Here is an 18,726-nt window from a genome sequence, read left to right as displayed (position 1 = left end):
GAAGAGATTAGGAATTTGAAGCGGGAAAATGTTGAACTGAGGAGGAAACTAGAAGAGAGTACTAATAAAATAGAGAAGGTGAGTAATGTATTAGAAGAACATAAGGCAAAGTGGGCACACGTAGAAGAAGAACAGAAAGAAGTGGTCAGCTTAAGAGAGATAATCCAGGAAGAAAGGGAAATGAACAAGAAAGAAATGGAAGAAAATGTAGTGAAAATACTGAAGAAAAAAGAGAAAATAGTGAGAGAAACTGTAGAAAGGAACAGATGTGTGGTAGTATTTGGAAAAAGGGAAGAGGAAGAAAAGGTTAGGTTCGTAAGACTCGAGAGAGACACGAACATGGTGAGAGGAATATTAGGCAAGATTGACCCCGAAGGAGACAAGTGGGTAAAAGAAACTGAGGAAGTAAGGAGGATAGGGCCTTATAAGAAAGGGGAAACAAGACCAATGAGAGTCAAGTTTACATCAGAAAGTGTTATAAATGAGATACTTAAAGTGACCTGGAAATTAAGCAAAGAGGCGGGGATGGAAAATATTATAATAAGAAAAGATCTGAATGAAGAAGAAAGAGAAGTTTTAAAATCATTAAAGGAAGAAGTAAGGAAAAAAATGATAAGAGGACAGAGGAAGAACGTAATACTTTTTTTTGGAGAGTATTGGATATGAAAGTAAGGAAATGGTATTTAAGGAAATAGAAGTGAAGGAAACTAGGGGGGATGGTTGTGAAAGATCAGAAGTTGAGGAAGTGGTACAGACAGAGAGTAGGAGAAAACAGGGTATTAAAAACGTCAAAAATAATTTGAAGGTGATATATACTAATGTTGATGGTTTCATATCGACAAGGATCGAATTTAATGATTTCTTGAGAGAACATGAACCTGATGTCATGTGCTCTGTAGAGACCAAATTAAGAGAAGATATTGATGTTCATTTGGGAGATGGTAAATACAAACTGTGGAGAAAAGACAGAAAAGAAAAAAAGAGAGGAGGAGTGATGATAGCAGTGAAGAACAACATCAATGTAGATACTGTGGAAATGGGAGAAGGCAGGGCTGAAGTGATATATATGAAATTAGAAACTGGAGAGAATGTTAAGAGAGATATGGCGGTAGTGTATGTTCCCCCAAAGACGAGAGCATGGAAGGATGACGAATACCATGAGATGTTGTCAGATATGGCTAGCTACTTGCAAAAAATAACTGAGAAAAGCAATAATATAATTTTGGTGGGTGACTTTAATTGTAAAGAGGTGAACTGGGAGGAATGGTACTCGGGAGGCGGCGAGAATTCGTGAGGCACTATGTTATTAAATATAATAATGAATAATGTGATGACGCAATGGGTCAAAGAAGAGACACGGTTTCGAGGTGAGGACACACCAGCAAGGTTAGATTTACTGTTCACCGAAGAACCTGATGTAATAGAATCATTGGAATATCTCTGTCCTTTGGGAAAAAGTGATCACGTGGTCATTGAGTTCCAGATGTTAATAGGAAACGTCGAGCTAAGAGACGAGCTTCATAGACAGGGAAGATACAACTTTGGCAAAGCAAATTTTACAGGATTGAGAAACTTTTTTGAAAATGCGGATTGGAGAAAATTCAGAGAAACAAGAGAGATACAGAGGAAGTGGGATATCTTTCTAGACCTTTATAATTTGGGAGTGGAAAAATTTGTACCAAGAGTAAGAGGGAAAGAAAACAGGAAAAAGGAGTGGTTTAATAGAAGGTGTATGATAGCAAAAAAAGAGAGAGATAAGGCGTGGAACAATTGGAGAAAAAGAGGTAACGACAGAACAAGGGAAGAATATAAAAGAACAAGAAATGAATACACAAGAATAACAGAAATGAATACACAAGAATACGTAGAGAAGAAGAAAGGAATTTTGAAAAAGGTATAATTGACAAATGCAAGGATGAAACCAAACTGTTTTATAGATTTGTTAATGGTAAACTGAAACAAAAGGAAGGAATCACCAAGCTGAAAGTAGAAAGAGAGGTCTTTAAGGATGCGGAAATGCAAGCAGAAATAATGAACAAACGTTTCCAGTCAGTTTTCACTAAAGAAAAGGAGCTTGTGGAAGGGGAGGGAGCGATTAGAAATGTTCCGGTGATGAAAGATATAAAAGTGGAGGTACAGGAAGTGTATAAATTACTGGAAACTCAAGATGTAAGGAAAGCCCCAGGACCTGATGGAATTTCTAATTGGGTACTGAAGGAATGCAGAGAACAACTGGCGGATAAAATTCACAGCTTAATTGTATGCTCACTGGAAGAGGGGAAAGTGCCAAAAGAATGGAAGAGGGCAAATGTGGTACCAATTTACAAGGGAGGAAACAGGGAAGAACCCCTGAATTATAGACCAGTGTCTCTAACCAGCATGGTCGCAAAATTGTGCGAGAGAATCCTGAAAGACAGATGGATAAAATATCTGGAAGAGATGAATATTTTGGCTGAATGTCAGTTTGGATTCAGAAGTGGAAGGTCATGTGTTTCAAACTTGTTGAGCTTTTACTCAAGAGCGATTGATGTGGTACAGGAGAGAGATGGTTGGGTGGATTATGTGTACTTAGACTTAGAGAAGGCCTTTGACAAGGTACCTCATAAGAGACTAATGTGGAAACTAGAATATATAGGAGGACTAAAGGGGAAACTTCTGCAATGGATGAGAGACTTTTTGAGGGACAGACAAATGAGGACAGTAATAAAGGAAAAGATGTCTGGATGGAGGGAAGTAGCAAGTGGAGTCCCTCAAGGCTCAGTGTTGGCGCCAGTAATGTTCCTGATTTACGTAAATGATATGGTAGATGAAGTGAACAGTTATGCAAGTCTGTTTGCTGATGATGTAAAGATCTTGAGGAAGATAGAGGTTGAGGAGGATTGTAAAATACTGCAGGAGGATTTGAATAGGATACACAATTGGAGCCGGACGTGGGAAATGAAATTTAATGTAAAGAAATGTAAAATATTGGAAATGGGTAAAAGTACCAGGAGACCATCACTGAATTATTTTTTGGGTAATGAATTAATCACAAAAAGGGGAGAAAAGAAAGATTTGGGAGTGCTGGTCCAAGATAGTTTGTCACCAGAAAAGCACATTAACAAGATGGTTGGAGAGACTTATAAGCTCTTGACTAACATAAGAGTAGCATTTCATTATATGGATGAGGAAATGATGAAAAAATTGATAGTGGCCATGATCCGCCCCAGGTTAGAATATGCAGCGGTAGTGTGGTCCCCACACAAAAAGAAAGATATAAACAAGATTGAGAGAATACAAAGAACAGCAACCAAGATGGTCCCCAGTCTGACAGACCTGTCATACAGAGAGAGGCTGGAAAAACTGGATTTCCCTTCGTTAGAGGAAAGAAGAAAGAGGGGAGACATGATTGCGGTGTTCAGGACCATGGTGGGAGTAGATAAAATTGACAAAGAAGATCTGTTTGTATGGGATAAGAGAGCAACAAGAGGACATGGAATGAAATTGAAAAAGTCAAGCTGCTTGAAGGATATCAAGAAATATAGCTTAAATTACAGAAGTATAGACTTATGGAATAGCCTGGACAAAGAGATCGTCCAGTCTAAAAACATAAATGAGTTTAAAGTTAAATTCGACTTATTGAGAAACAGCGACGGAAACCCACGAGCATAGTACATTCCGTGTATATCACAATTAGGTATATACTTAAATATTTGGAACGACTTAGACAAAGAGGTGGTGCATGAGAAAAACATTCATGTGTGTAAAGGTAGACTTGATAAATGTGGATATGGAGACAGGACAACACGAGCATTGCTCAATTCCTGTATACTACGAATAGGTAAATACACACACTCCTCCACATCCTGCAGAATGCCGCATAAGTCACTTGGAGACCAGCAACATGAGAGGAGCCATAAATAGAGTATTTATTGAGAAAAAGAGCCATTTAGACCTAGCTGTATGTTATTCTGTACAAATGTACGGCTGAACAACGATCTATATTAAATGATCTTTGTTCGATAAAAGCAACGTCACCTCAGAAATTACCAAACAGCATGGTGTTCAGCTTTAATGAACTATCAGCTTTAACATCAAGGGTCTGGTACCATTTAGTTCATTATACTGACAGTCTACTGAATATGAAAAATCTGGAATACATGTCTGACTTACAATAAGGACCACTTGTATTCATTATGATTCAGAGATGGGTTACAAGCCTGTAGAGCATGAAAGAAGTCTGGGAGAGGAATTTAAATGATGATTTGTGAGGGACTTAAGACAGGATATCCAAGAATTAGAGATGGGCCAGATGAGTGATCGGAGCTGAGTAAGATTAAGATCTGTATGTCATTTTAGATAACCTGGATGCTGAACAGAATACAGTTTAAATAACTATGCAGATAACCAAGACTCTGGGAGGATAAACCAAAATTAGGATATTAAAGTTCAGTCCACAAACAAGAGATGGAAGTTCAGTCCACATACAAGAGATGAAGTTCAGTCCACAAACAAGAGATGATCATAGGTAAACTAAACCAGAAGTAATCTTTATTATTATTATTATTTTTTCATGGTAAAGCCACAGAGCTCACTCATTAAGTCTACTTCATATTTAGGGCATGACTCTCATTTTTCCTTCTTGAGGTATTATTTAAAAAAGATCCATCTATGGGCAGAGATGCATAGGAAGCCTCTCTCAGCTTAGGGATATTAGCTGGCAAAATGAATCAAGAAGCAAAGTGAAACATCAGGAGAACTTTTGACTCTGACTGTAAACCATAGCTTCCAAATTCTATAACTGATCATTTTATATTAATAAAATATTTTCCTCATCACTAAAGTTGCCTATGAATGTCATGTACAGCAATAAATAAAATTTGCAACCAGCACACCAACTGGTCATTGAAATGGTTTAAATGTTCAGTTCTTTAGTTCCTGTGGATGGAAGTGGGAACCAAGAAGTGAAGCAAAGTGAAACATTAGGTGAACTTTTGACCCTGACTGTAAACAATAGTTTCCAAATCCTGTAACTGATCCTTTCGTATTAACCCTTTGACTACTTACCATGAGTAATGCCGAACTAGGCAAATATTGCTAGTGGGTCCATACTTTAGTCCACAGCTTGAGGAAAATTTTTGGACCACACTACAGTACTTAACAAGATAGTCATCGAGGAAGTTTGAAACGGGCACTCATGAACATCAGACTTTCTAGTGGCCTCTGGCATCTCTGCCAATGTAAACATGTGATGAGCTCCTCCTGTGGCCCCACCTCAGGATCAACCTTTATAGGTAAGTTAAGTACATAATACTATTACTGATGAACAGTGAACAGGTACAGAATACTGTGATGTATGAAATAATGCGGTATTTTGTCATACAGCAAGAGAAATGTGCATGTGTTTATGAAGCTCGCAATCAGCTGATCACCTCTGTACCATACTTGGAGCTAATCTTATACTGAAATCTGGTTGAGTGACTCAATAATAGGGGTAGGACAGCAAATAACTTTTAATAGGATACACAAAGATATGTGTGCATAGGTAGGCTAATAAATGAAAGCATATAAAAACCTGTTATATCAAAATACATCTCTGTCTGGAGCCTCAGCTGTTGTCACCCACTGTTGCTACACAGGAAGGCTGCACCTAACCACCTCAAAATCCACCTTTACTGATAAGTTACACTGTATGTAACTCACCGAGCAGGAGTCCTACAGTAGGAGGAGTAGACTGAAGCACCAGTCGAGCAGGGCAGTACTCCCAAGGTGGATGGAAAGCTGATGATAGGGAGAGCTGGAGCTCCCGTTTCATCAGCCTTCGGGACTAGTTCTTGACCATCCCCCTTTGTTGAACTTTTTCAGTGTTTCAATAACACAGAGAGTAGGCAAACATGCTCTCCAATACAACTTTCTTTAACTGTCAACACCAAACCACATGCACAGTACACACTACACTTCCTTTTCAAAATTAGAAAAGTAAAATGGCAACAACTAACCAAGCCGCCTTGGAGTCCCCAGACCAGCCCCCAAAATCTGCCCCTCTCCCGGTGACAACTCAATGAGCTGCCTGGAACCACTATGTGTCTCACTTCTTAATTTCTGCAACAATCGCAGTCTTTCCTCTAACTTTTGCTCTGTTGAGCACCACGTGTCCTCCTCTAAACCTTACTTTCTCTTCCTAACTGAGACTCAGCTGTCTAATGCAACTAATAGCAAACCCTTTTCTGTATCCTTCTACTTTCTCTATACTCATTTCAAAGCCAAAGGTGGCTGTTGTGCATATGTACGCAATGACTTACCGTGCTCTCGTGTTCCTTAACTTGATTCTTCTGAATTCTCTACTCTCCGGCTTCAGCTTTCCTGTCATTCTCTGACTAAATATATCTGCGCTGTTTACTTATCCTCTAATTCTACTGACTATGAAAAATTCTTCTACTATCTTACTTCTACAATGGAACACATTCTATCCATTTCTCCTTCCTATGAATTCTCCATTCTAAGAGATTTCAATGTTCACCACCACCTTTGGCTCTACTCTCCTTTCACTGATCCACCTGGTGAACAAGCCTACATCTTTTCTATCCTTAATGACCTACAGCAGCTTGTACAGCACCCTACCTGTATCCCTGACTGCTATGCAGGGAGCTCCAACATGCTTGACCTCCTCCTTACAACTAATCCTTCTGCTTACACTGCTTAATGACCTTGAGCAGCTTGTACAGCACCCTACCCGTATCCCTGACTGCCTTTGAGAGAGTTCCAACATACTTGACCTCTTCCTTACAACTAATCCTTCTGCTTACACTGTTAACCTTTCCTCTCCGTTGGGCTCCTCCGATCACAACCTTATTACCTTAACCTGTCCGATCGCTCCAGTTGGGCCTGTGGACCCTCCAAAGAAACATCAATTGTGGCACTTTGGAGCTGCGGATTGGGAAGCCATCAGGTAGTACTTCTTTGATTTTCCCTGGAATGATTATTGCTTCCATTGCTTGGAGCCATCTGAGTGTGCCTTGCACATTACAGAGGTTATTCTCTCGGGCATGGAAGCATACATTCCTTTCTCATATCCTTTGACTAATGCAAGAAAGCCTTGGTTTAATCATGCTTGTTCTAATGCTGTCCACAACAAGGAGAGGGGTATAAAAGGTACCAGAGCCAACCCCCCCATGAATCACATTTTTTTTTTTTTTTTCTCTCCGGAATCATGCTAAGTCTGTTCTTCGCTCTGCTAAAAATAATTTCATCCATACTAAATGCTCTCAGCTCTCCAACTCAAATTCTTCCCGTTCCTTCTGGCACCTTGCCAAAAACCTTTCTAACAACTTTACCTCATCATCCTTCCCTCCTCTATTCTACTCTGATGGCTCTGCAGCTATTTCTTCTACTGATAAAGCAGATCTCTTTGCTCAGACTTTCTCCTCCAATTCCACCTTAGACTATTCCAGTGCTGTTCCTCCATCACTTCCCCCCTCTGACTTCCTCATGGCTGACATTAAAATTTCTCCAGCTGATGTATTTTCTCCCATCACTGGCCTTAATACTAACAAAGCATATGGGTCTGATGGAGTCCCTCCTATTGTGCTCAAGAACTGTGCTTCTGTGCTTACAGCCTGCCTAGGTAAACTCTTTAGCCTATGTCTATCAATTTGTACTTTTCCTTCTTGCTGGAAGTTTGCTCTCATTCAGCCAGTCCCAAAGAAGGGTGACCATTCCCAACCCTCTAACTATCGTCCCAATTGCTTTAACATCCTGTGTCTCAAAAGTTTTTGAGTCTCTTTTTAACAAAAATATTTTAAAGCATCTTTCCTATCACAACCTTCTTTCTGATCGTCAATATGGGTTCCGTCAGGGATACTCCACTGGCAATCTTCTCACCTACTTTTAGACTCCTGGTCATCCTCCTTTCGGGACTTTGGCGAAAGCTTTGCCATTGCACTTGACATCTTAAAGGCCTTCCATTGAGTCTGGCATAAATCTTTAATTTCCAAACTGTCCTCTTATGGTTTCTATCCTCTATCTGTGCCTTCATCTATAACTTCCTTTCTAGTCATTCTATAGCTGCTGCTGTAGACGGCCATTGTTTTTCCCCTAGATCTATCAACAGTGGTGTTCCTCAGGGCTCTGTCCTATCACCAACTCTCTACCTTTTATTCATCAATGACCTTCTAAGCTGTACATCTAACCCTATCCACTCATACGCTGATGATTCCACCCTTCACCTTTTCATTCAGTTCCCGCAACGTCCATCTCAGTAGCTACGTCAACAAACAAGGAATGAGGCTATGGCGCACCTAATGTCTGACTTGGCTCGTATCTCTGACTTGGGGAAAAATAATCTTGTTGTTTTTAATGCATCAAAGACTCAGTTCCTACACCTATCAACCAGACAGAATCTTCCAAAGGAGTGCTGACTAATGTTTAACAATATCCAGCTCAATCCTGCATCATCCTTGAACAAGCTTGAGGTTTCATCCACTCAGGACTTATCTTGGAATGATCATACAACATCTCTTGTAAAATCTGCTTCCATGAGATTAGGTGTGCTAAGCCGACTCTGTACCTTCTTTACCCCTGCACAGTTGTTGACTTTATACACGGGTTTTATTCGCCTGTGATGAGTACAACTCTTATGTGTGGAGACACTCCCCACATACAGCTCTTCTCAACAGGGTGGAGTCAAAGTCTCTTTGTCTGATCAACTCTCCTTCTCTTACTGGCTCCCCTCAACCTCTGTCTCTTTGCCGCACTGCTGCATCTTTATCTCTTTTCTGTCGCTACTTCAATGGTCACTGCTCCTCTGAACTTTCTGCTTGCATCCCTCCACTTCTATGACAGGCGTGTAGCACCCGTCTAGCAACAAACTCTCATCCCTTTTCTGTCCAACTCTCTAATGCAAGAGTTAACTATTACTCCCAGTCCTTCACTTATGCAAAAGGTCAACTCTTGAACTGTCTCCCTCTGTCTGCATTTCCTACTTCCTATGATCTCCAGTCTTTCAAACGTAGTGTGTCCAGGCATTTCGAAATGAATGGATCTTGAATTTGGTTCTCTTCTGTATTGTTTTTGTTTTGTTTTTTTTCTTGGATGGAATGGTTGCAGGTTCCTGGCCTTTGGTTCCTTCTTCCTTGCATCAAAAAAATAATACATAAATAAATGTGCAAGTGAATGCATGATATAATTACACTAATGACCAGCAGTAGGTGGTAAATTATGTTTTCCAATTTTATAATCCTTTATTATACCACATATTCTTATATTCATGTGTTTTAGGAGTTTATATGATACCATACAAATATTATGTGTTCTTCATTATTGTCTGACAGTTCCTTCAATTATTATACACACTCTGTGAAAAGAATTTACAACACACTTACTTGTCACGATTGTATTTGATTTCTGTATTTTCACCGATGTTTTTATTATGTTTCCAGGAGTCAAAAACACCATCCATCCATTCGTCATCCAATCCTACGTTGCCCCATGAGGAGCGTAGGAACCCGGGGCTAGGCAAATTGGTCCTGACGTTTAAGATGAGAGTGACCAGCCTCACTCATCCCAGGGTGGCATTATGTGAGCAATAAACCCAACCATCCCTTGGACATAAACCTTCACCAGCTCAATCCAACTGGAGCGCCATAATTACCCACTAAACCACCAGGCGCCAAAATTTGGTTATATGGTTACCACCCAGCGTAGTAAATAGTTTCCTGGTGTAAAGGAGACTATTTGGCTTGTCACTCAGTGTAGTGTATCCCACAGGTAGAATGAGGAGGAAAGAATGAGGGAAAGAAAAGAGGGAGTGTAAAGTCACCCATAGGCAGAAGGACGAAGAAAGAATGAAGGAAAGATATACAGAAGAGGATGGAAGGAAAGAAGAATGGAGGAGAGGAAAGGGTAAACACCCGAAAGCAGCACAACATCGAGCAAGTGGATGGTAAGTTCCCCCACCTACCCACAACAACTGTTTACTTATGATTTTTATGGAAGTTTATAATTAATATTTGTACTTCTGGCAAACTCTGAATATCAATGAAACTCCTGTTTCTGTACAAAAAAAAAAATTAAAAAATTAATGTTTTCAGTAAGAAATATTAAATTTTTAGCTTATTTACAGTTTCCATGCATTTTCAGTGGTAGATACTGAAACTTCAGGGTCAGGTCAACTTCGTAAAAACCTGGAAAATATAAAGCAGGTACTCCTCCCCTTGGGGCTAAGATCCAAATGAATGAGTTTGAGTGGTTGAGTAAATTGGGAGTGTGTCGTCCTGTCTCGGCTACCTCCCATTCCTTCGGGGAAGCAGCTTAGTTATAGAGATAGACAGACAGACTTTCACTTCTTGGTGAAAAAGGGACCCTTTCAGGAACCAACCAGAAATTACGTGCAGAAGTCAAAGGGTTAACAAAATAATTTCCTCATCACTAATGTTGCCTCTGAATGTCATGTACAGTAATAAATCAAATTTGCAACCAGCACATCAATTAGTCATGGAAATGGTTTAAATGTCCAGTTCTTTGGCTCCTGTGGATGGAACTGAATACTTTATTCAGGCTACCTCCAAACCAATTAATTCACATGATGAAACTTCCAGCAGCACAAGGTTAATCAATTAAGATAATTTTCAACTCCCTGACTACTAAACACTTATCTGATCAGCTGAACAAAACCATCTTGTGGCAGCCCAAGTGAAATAATTGTGGGCATGGATGGCTAAATGGTTACAGGCCATGAAACATACCTCAGCTGAACAAAGTTGTCCTGTGGTTGCCTGAGTGAAATAAATTTTACGTTCATAGAAGTGAAAGGGGCTACTAATTTATATCGTTCTTATCATTTATAATGGCTCCAACATGCTTGCGTGTGCTGGCCTTGGCCACTTAATGGCAGCTCTCAATGATGTTCAATCTTTGGCGACTTCCTCATTCAATCCCATATCCTTGAGGTCACATTCTATGACCTCCTCCCAGGTCTTTTTCGGTCTGCCTCTGTCAACCCTACTCCTGACGTTCACACATCTCACTTTCTGAACCCAACTGACAAAATTTTGAGTTTAAAATGCTCATGTCCAACTGCCCTTGCTGATAACTCACCCTACTGGTCCATGACATCTGTTGCTACGGAGGAAAGTCAAGGAAGGTGTGGACAATTCTCGGCATAGATCAAAGGTCCATGTGCACATTAGTCGATAATACCTGCGAGAAAAAAGACAGAGGAGTCAAGTGTCAGGGTTAAAACAATTATGATTAATAGATCTTGATCACTACCAAAAACTTATCTACAGGGTAATGAACTAAATTAGCAGCAGTTACAATAGCAGACAAAGGTTACATATACATTTCCATAATAATTACACCCACTTGTGGAAATGTTTACAGTACATGTACTAGAAATATATCACAGCTTTGACCAGACTTGAACTCTCTTCAGAATGAGACCTGAAGAGAGTCTAATTCTTCCATCTGGACAAATCATAGCACTCTGACAGCAAGACACTCTATGTATATCATACTACTGTACTATGGGTAAAAAAGTATCAGTGCACAATATATGTGAAACATTTTGGATCACAAAATGAAGGTCACTGAAATATAAGTTCCTGACCTACCACACTTCGGTAGCCCTGATGTCGGGAGGTGTCATTTATCGCCAAATAGCAATATCCTCTTGCAAACACATAGCAAATGTTACCGGTATGTTTACATAAACAGACAATGTTCATACACAACGACACATTGGTAATGTTCGAATATTTTCAGTATGCATTGGACCCCCTGTGCACCGATACTTTTTTACCCATAATACATTGATACCTGGCATGTCATCCACAAATGCTACCATAGTAAAGACATTATACATATGAAGCTGGACATACCATATAGACTCTCCTTGAGTAATACCATGATCCTTACCCACTAAGACAACTGACAAAGGAATGGAGGTGCTGGAGTGAGGGCAGCTTGAAGTAGCATGGAGTACCTGAGCGGCGTGACACCTCCACCATCAAGTCTCGCCATCGCACTGATACAAATACCACATCTTCTATGCGACACAAGTGGTTCCAAGTCTGGTGTGGCAGACAAAATGTGATTACTACAGTGTGCTGCAGTGATATTAGTTGCCTATTCCTTTACGAGAAATTCTTAATGGAATGGAGGAGAATGCCAAACACAGAGAAAGGACCCTGGATTTACCTGACTTCCACCTGCTTCAGCTTCTTCAAAGAATAAAATGCAGTGGACACAGTGAATGCTTCAGGCAGATCAGGCCAAAGGTGTGAAAACAATGCTTAAGTCAAGTAAACAAAATAAACAAGTTCTTTGTTAGTTAACAGGTATGTCAAGGTTTGGTGCTTATTGTATCCACTCTGTGTTTTTCCCAAAGAAACTGTAACAAGGGTCAATAAATCCTGGGTCCTTGCTCTGTATCTGGTGTAGTCTTTCAAGTTGTTTCAGACCATGCTGCTGCTTCTTGTGAATGAAATAAACCGTAAAATGCTTCAACAGCTAATTTATTTAAGCTCTGAACTAACTTTGACAGGAACAGCACACTAGAATGTATGGCTGGATGTAAACTGGCTATCAGCCTGTATCAAAACTGTACTATGTTTAGTTTCCCCTACATAATAACAATCCTTTAGAATTTTTTTCTTTTCATGTATCAGCTCTGGGCACTGGCTTCACAGACCACTCCCTGACACCCAGCAGTCCTCCTACATACACACCAGATGTGGTTAGTATAAGATGAATGAGTGGTACCCCAATTCTAAGATTGGGTCAAGAGGGCAAGAACAATAAACAGGAAGTAGCAGGGAGTTATGGTTCAACTGTAGCATGCTCAAAGTTGTGACTGCAGGATGTTACCATAGAGATGGCTGGAATTTCAGATACCTATTAACCAATGCCAAGCTGAAGGCCTCATATACAGCACAGTGAAGGTTGGCATAGGCTAAGCTGTATACCTCAAATTATGCGGTAAAATTTACATTGGTTATAAAACAATATTTCAGGGGAGGTAAGTTGCCTCACAAAGAATCAGTGCAGCAGAGGTTAATACTTTTGTTATCAGGTACAGGACTACTTGGAAACATCTGTACAGTTACAAAGGCATAACAGTAGTTGAACCAAAGGTAATGGAGAGAGAGTCCTGGAAGGCATGATAAGGGAAAGAATGAATATTGATGAGAAGCAGTTTGGGTTTATGCCAGACAAAGGGAACACTGATGCCACATTCATTGTCCGACAGCTTCATGAAAAATACAGAGGAAAGAAAAGGGAGATATACTTTATGTTCATATGGATAGGGCCACTGACAAAGTCTTTAGAGAGGTGGCAAAGTGGGCAATGAAAAAGCTTGGAATTGAGGAGTGCATGGTTAGAGTGGTTATAGCTAAGTATGTGGGTGCTCACACCTAAATGAGAGTGAATGAAGACTTGTGTGATGAGTTTTTCATCAATAATGTTGTGCATTGGGGTGTTTGTTTTTCATGGTGTTTGAAGTTCTCTAACCTGACTTCAGAAACTGACTCCCTTGGGAGATATTGTACACTGATGACATGGTGGTTACTGCAGAAGATGAAAGGGAAGTGGAGGAGAGATTTAGGATGAGGGGAGATGGAATGGAGTACAAGCATTTGAGAGTGCAGTAATCCCTTGATTATCCAGACATCCATTACCTGAATGATCCATTACCCAGACGCTGTGATCTGGTTTGTATTAAACCATTATACAGTAGTCCCCCATTTATCCTGACATGCAGTGTCTGGACATGTTCATTATCCGAACGCTGGAGCCTGACTCCATTAAACCATTATCCGAATTTCCTTGCTATTATCCAAACGTAAATGTCCCCGAGAACTTCGGCTGATCAGCTGACATGTTCAAATGTATGGTATCATGGCCGCTGGGTTCACGCTGTGAGCGGGAAGTGGGAAGTAACCCCAAACCAGAGCTAAAATATCCATCTGCCCCTGAACTGAATGGTCAAAGTCGTACACTCATCTGATCACTCCCGACAAACCTCCAGCACCTGAGTAATATGACTGTAACCCACAAGCAGTGTCAAAACATCCACATGTATCCCCACCCAATGTCTAAAGTTGCACAGCAACCGGGCTAAGTCTTTCCTAACTGCCTCTGAGATTGCAACACAGACCGCATGCCACGAGTACATGTTCGGTGACAGCGGCCGTCTGCCTCTCTACCGAACGTCGAAAGTCCCCTAGTCACCATGAGTTGTGTTTCTCCATGGCCACTCAGCATCTAACAGACTGCAAACCACGAGTAAATGTACGGAAAAAGTGCCTGTCTGCCTCGTGACAGAAAGGGAGAATCCTGCCCACGGCCTTGCTTCTCCCCTCCTCCCGTCCATCCTCCATACCCTCCTGGCTCCCCCCTCACTCCCTCAGTTTCTACCCTCCTCCGTGGTGATAACACTGACTCATGAGCTTTTAAATTTTTTTGCAATTTACTCGACTACTTTAGGTCATATCAAAATTCTGCAAAATCCACGAGAAAGCAAATGAAATTCTGCATATTGATATATGCTTAACACTTGGAAGGTGCTGACAAAGTTTTGCACTAGGATGGTGGGAAGTTATGTGAAGGGAAGTTTTACTCCTGAACACTTTACCCTCACTCCATTTCTGTACTTTTACTCATCAGTTTTATGTGCTTTTACTACTTAATCTTATAGCATAAATATCAGCAAAGATGATGGTATATCATTTATACCAATATAACCAATTTCCGGTGGCATATTTGGCCATGGAATTTTTCTTGAGCCCCAGGGGCAATCACTCGTCACAGATAACTGATTTTCAAACCGTCTTCAGTTTTTTTCTGGATTTTTGTTGTTTATGCATTGATTTCAGGATGTTTAGTATTAATATGGATAATCCTATGTGTGTTCTGATGTCTCAATATGGCAGAATAACCGGGAAACTGCCAAAATTAGAAGGGGTACTGTACATACAGTAGTGTACGGGTAGGACGTTTTTTGGTTTTCAGCATTCTTTTTTTTCATGGTTTTCTTGGTGTTTAGCATTACTCTGGATATAGTTATGTGTGTTTTGATGTCTACATATTGTAGACTGACCTGAAAACAGTGCTAAAATTAGGAGGAACACTGAATATACAGTAGTGTTATGGATGGGTGTTTACTGTTTTTTTTTTTTTTTTTCATGGTTTTCTTGGTGTTTGGCATTATTTTGGATATTCCTATGTATGTTTTGATGTCTAAATATGGTAGATTGACCAGAAAACAGTGCCAAAATTAGGAGGGGTACTGTACATGCAATAGTGTATAGGTAGGGTGTTTTTTTGGTTTTCAGTTTTTTTTTGCATGGTTTTCTTGGTGTTCAAAATTATTCTGGATAATCCTATGTAAGTTTTTATATAAAAATATGGCAGAATGACCAGAAAACACTGCAATATAAGGAGGGGTACTGTACATACAGTAGTGTATAGGTCAGGTGTTTTTTGGTTTTCAGTGGTTTTTCTGCAAGGTTTTCTTGGTGTTTCGCATTACTTTGGATATTCCTGTGTGTGTTTTGATGTCTAAATATGCACAGGTACAGCACAAATAGGTTAGGTATAGGTCAGAGGTGGGGGTATAGGGAGGGTCTGTGTACGTAGGGGAACAGTGTTCATTATCCAGATGTTGCCATAACCCAGATATGCCTCTGGCTCCATAATGCCCGGATAAATGAGGGTTTACTGTAAGTACATTTTACCATTTAATTGGGACGAAATGCTTGTGTCCAGATGGAAATTATGGTTGCGCCAACATATTCACCCGCCCTGGCAGAAATAGCCCAGTGGCACCATGCTGTCTTGCTCAGCAGTTCACGAAGCATTCGCTTGAGACCCCCTTTGTCGTTCCCAGTTCCTACCCAGCAACCATGTAGTGACCAGCTCTTCTCAGACAGTTGTTATGGTGGCAAACGTGGTGGCTTTTGTGGTTGTTCCCTGCCTGCTTCAGGCTCATCAGGGTATGCCACTAGACGAAATGGGATATACTGTGCAATGCTTTGCCAGCCACAGTGCAACAGTCAGAGTCAAGGAGCTACCAGGTTGAATATATTCAGCATGATGCACTGTGAGAAATCACTGCAACAGTCAGAGCCAAGGAGCAAGCGGGTAATTCAGCACAACGCCCTGCGAGAAATCATGAGTGCTGATGTTTTTATTCTAGCCTACTGTACTGCACCATGATTTTATTCTATTTTACTATGATTTTTTTCATTTTACCATCATGTTTTGTGTGACCATTGCATATTTTCTCGTGGTCATTTTTTTTTTTTTTTTTCATGCTTTCTTCATGTTACTACAGGGTATGGCCCTGCAGTGGTGACTGCATGTACATGGTTGATGGGTCTGTTTGACCATGGTAATTGCTTGGCTGTGGTTTATAGGTCTTCCTGACTAGACAGAGTAGTGTTAAAGAACAGGAACAAGTGTTGTACGATGTACTGAAATGGCCTTTTACAATGACTTTCAAAGTTAAGTAATGTACAAAGGGAGACTGGGGAAGAAGTCCATTTTCTGAACGGATCCACTTCTCATACATGCATTTGGCTCTATTATGTCAGATAATTGAGGGATTACTGTAAATACAGATAAAACAAAAGTGGTGATATCTACTGTCAAAGCTGAGAGACTGGTCATGTGCAGTTTTCCACAAGAGTGTGGGAAGACTTCCATCGTGTGCAGTGTTTGTGATAAGTCGGTGCATAACAGATGTAATAATAGCAGTAGAGGTAGGCTGCAGAATAATGTTAATTTCAAGCATGTGGTGTGCCGGGGAGAGGATATAGAGACTGGGAGATGTGAAATGTCTGATCTTGCTGTAGAGTCTCCTGTGTGTGTCAAGAAGTTGTTATTTAGGGGACACGTTATTTGCTGGAGGTGGGGCTGGAGTTAGCTCTCCGGCTAGGGCAAGGAAAGTGCTGGTAGAAGTTCTGGGAGCTGTTGCCTTTCCTACCACTGAGAGGACTTTCCCTCCATGCTACGGGATTTTTATATGCAGCACGCGTTAGGAGCATAATGATGTACGAAAGTGAGACCTGGGCGGTAACGGAAGAGGATATTTGTAGGCTCAAACATACATAAATATGAATGACTAGATAGATGTGTAGGTTGTCCCTGAATGCGATGCTTGGGGGGGTAAGACTAGGACTGTGACTTAATAGCTGAGAGGAAGGATGGGACTTCGAATGTATTAATGTTTTGGTGAGGAGGGGTAGACTGGGATGGGACTTGAATGTACTGGTGTTGTGATAAGAAGGGGTAGATTGAAATAGCTTAGGCATACCAAGAGGATGAAAAATGGCAATTGGATGGTGCAGAAGGTGAGAGGTGTGAATGTCAAAAGTAGGGTTGCAAGAGACAGACCAAAGATATACCTGGGAGGAGGGTACAGACTGTGACCTCAGGGATATAAGACTGAACAGAGAGGCTTCCAGGGACTGGGCAGTATGAAGAGCTGCCATTCGGTGACCAAGGCCGATGTATACAAGGATGTTCGAGCCTTTATAAATGATACAATATTAACAATTTACTGTAATATCAGATAGTATCACTACCAGAAAGACTTGCACTTCTCTCCCTCCTGTGGTATAAGGCTGCTTCCTTAAATTTGCTACTCTTATCCCATACAAGGTCTTATCTCCCTCCCTTTTCTTCCTCTCTCTCTTGCCATTTCCCTCTTTCCTACTTCTCCCATTAATTGTCTTCCTCTCTCTCCTTTCTCTCTTTACTTTCTTTTCAAGATGGGAAAGGCCCCAGGAACTGATGGAGTGTGTGGTGAAATGCTTAAGTATGGGGGTGAGATTGTAGTAGAGTGGATATAGAAGTTGTTTAGATTGGCTTGGGAAGAGGGAAGGGTTCCGGAGGACTGGAAATCAGGTATAATTATTCCTTTATACAAAGGAAAAGGGGAGAGAGAAGTATGTGGTAACCATAGGGATATCTGCCTTCTTAGTGTTACTGGAAAAATATATGGTAGAATACTCATTGACAGGGTTAGGCATATAACAGAGGAGCTAGTTGGAGAACATGGGGGATTTAGGAAGGGAAAAGGGTGTGTAGATCAGATATTTGTTCTAAGATGTTTAGTGGAGAAGTTTCTAGAGAGGGGAAAGAAAGTGTATGCTGCCTTCAAGGGCTTGGAGATATGACAGAATAGACAGGCAAAGTACGTGGAAGGTATTAAGAATATACATGGAGTGGAGGGGATTGTTGAGTGCTGTGAAGAGTATGTACGAAGGAGCTAGGGCCATGGTGCAAGTGGATGGTAAGCTGAGTGTGTTCTTTGATCCAAATGTGGGACTGAAACAGGGATGTGTGATGTCTCCATGGCTGTTTAATATATACATAGATGGGGTTGTAAAGGAGGTCCAAAGTAGGGCAGTGGATGTGGGAGTGGCTTTAATGAATGAGGGTGAGGTGTGAAGATTCCAGTGTTGCTGTTTGCTGATGATACAGTATTGCTGAGTGAAGACGAATGGGAGTTGCAAAGTTTGGTGAATGAATTTGGGACAGTGTGTAGGAAGAGGAATCTGAAAGTGAATGTAAACAAGAGTAAAGTTATGGTGTTTGAGAGGAATGAAGTCACAGAATGCACAGCAGAGTTGAACAGGCACGCAAAGACTTGTGCAATGCACAACTGCACATCGTTGCACTCCGGTGAATATCGTTTGCGCATTGTGCACCACATGAGACCTTGTGCAATATTGCACAATTTTT

General features: G+C 40.8%; 1 protein-coding gene across 1 annotated transcript in view; it reads right to left on the bottom strand.

Annotated features, from left to right (window-relative positions):
- Positions 1–18,726, bottom strand: part of hop (tyrosine-protein kinase hopscotch) — a 271,133-nt gene that overhangs the window by 180,460 nt on the left and 71,947 nt on the right. The window contains exons 6-7 of the mRNA XM_080275140.1: positions 11,893–12,047; positions 11,074–11,175 (exon numbers count right to left, since the gene is read on the bottom strand). Of these exons, the coding sequence (XP_080131266.1) occupies positions 11,074–11,175; positions 11,893–12,047 (257 nt within the window). The remainder of the gene's footprint in view (positions 1–11,073; positions 11,176–11,892; positions 12,048–18,726) is intronic.

Source organism: Coenobita brevimanus, chromosome 60 (genome assembly GCF_032717465.1).
Source record: "Coenobita brevimanus isolate Jiangsu-jjx chromosome 60, ASM3271746v2, whole genome shotgun sequence".
Taxonomy (NCBI): domain Eukaryota; kingdom Metazoa; phylum Arthropoda; class Malacostraca; order Decapoda; family Coenobitidae; genus Coenobita; species Coenobita brevimanus.
Note: the sequence above shows the minus strand (reverse complement) of the source record. Positions and strands in the feature narration are given on the sequence as shown.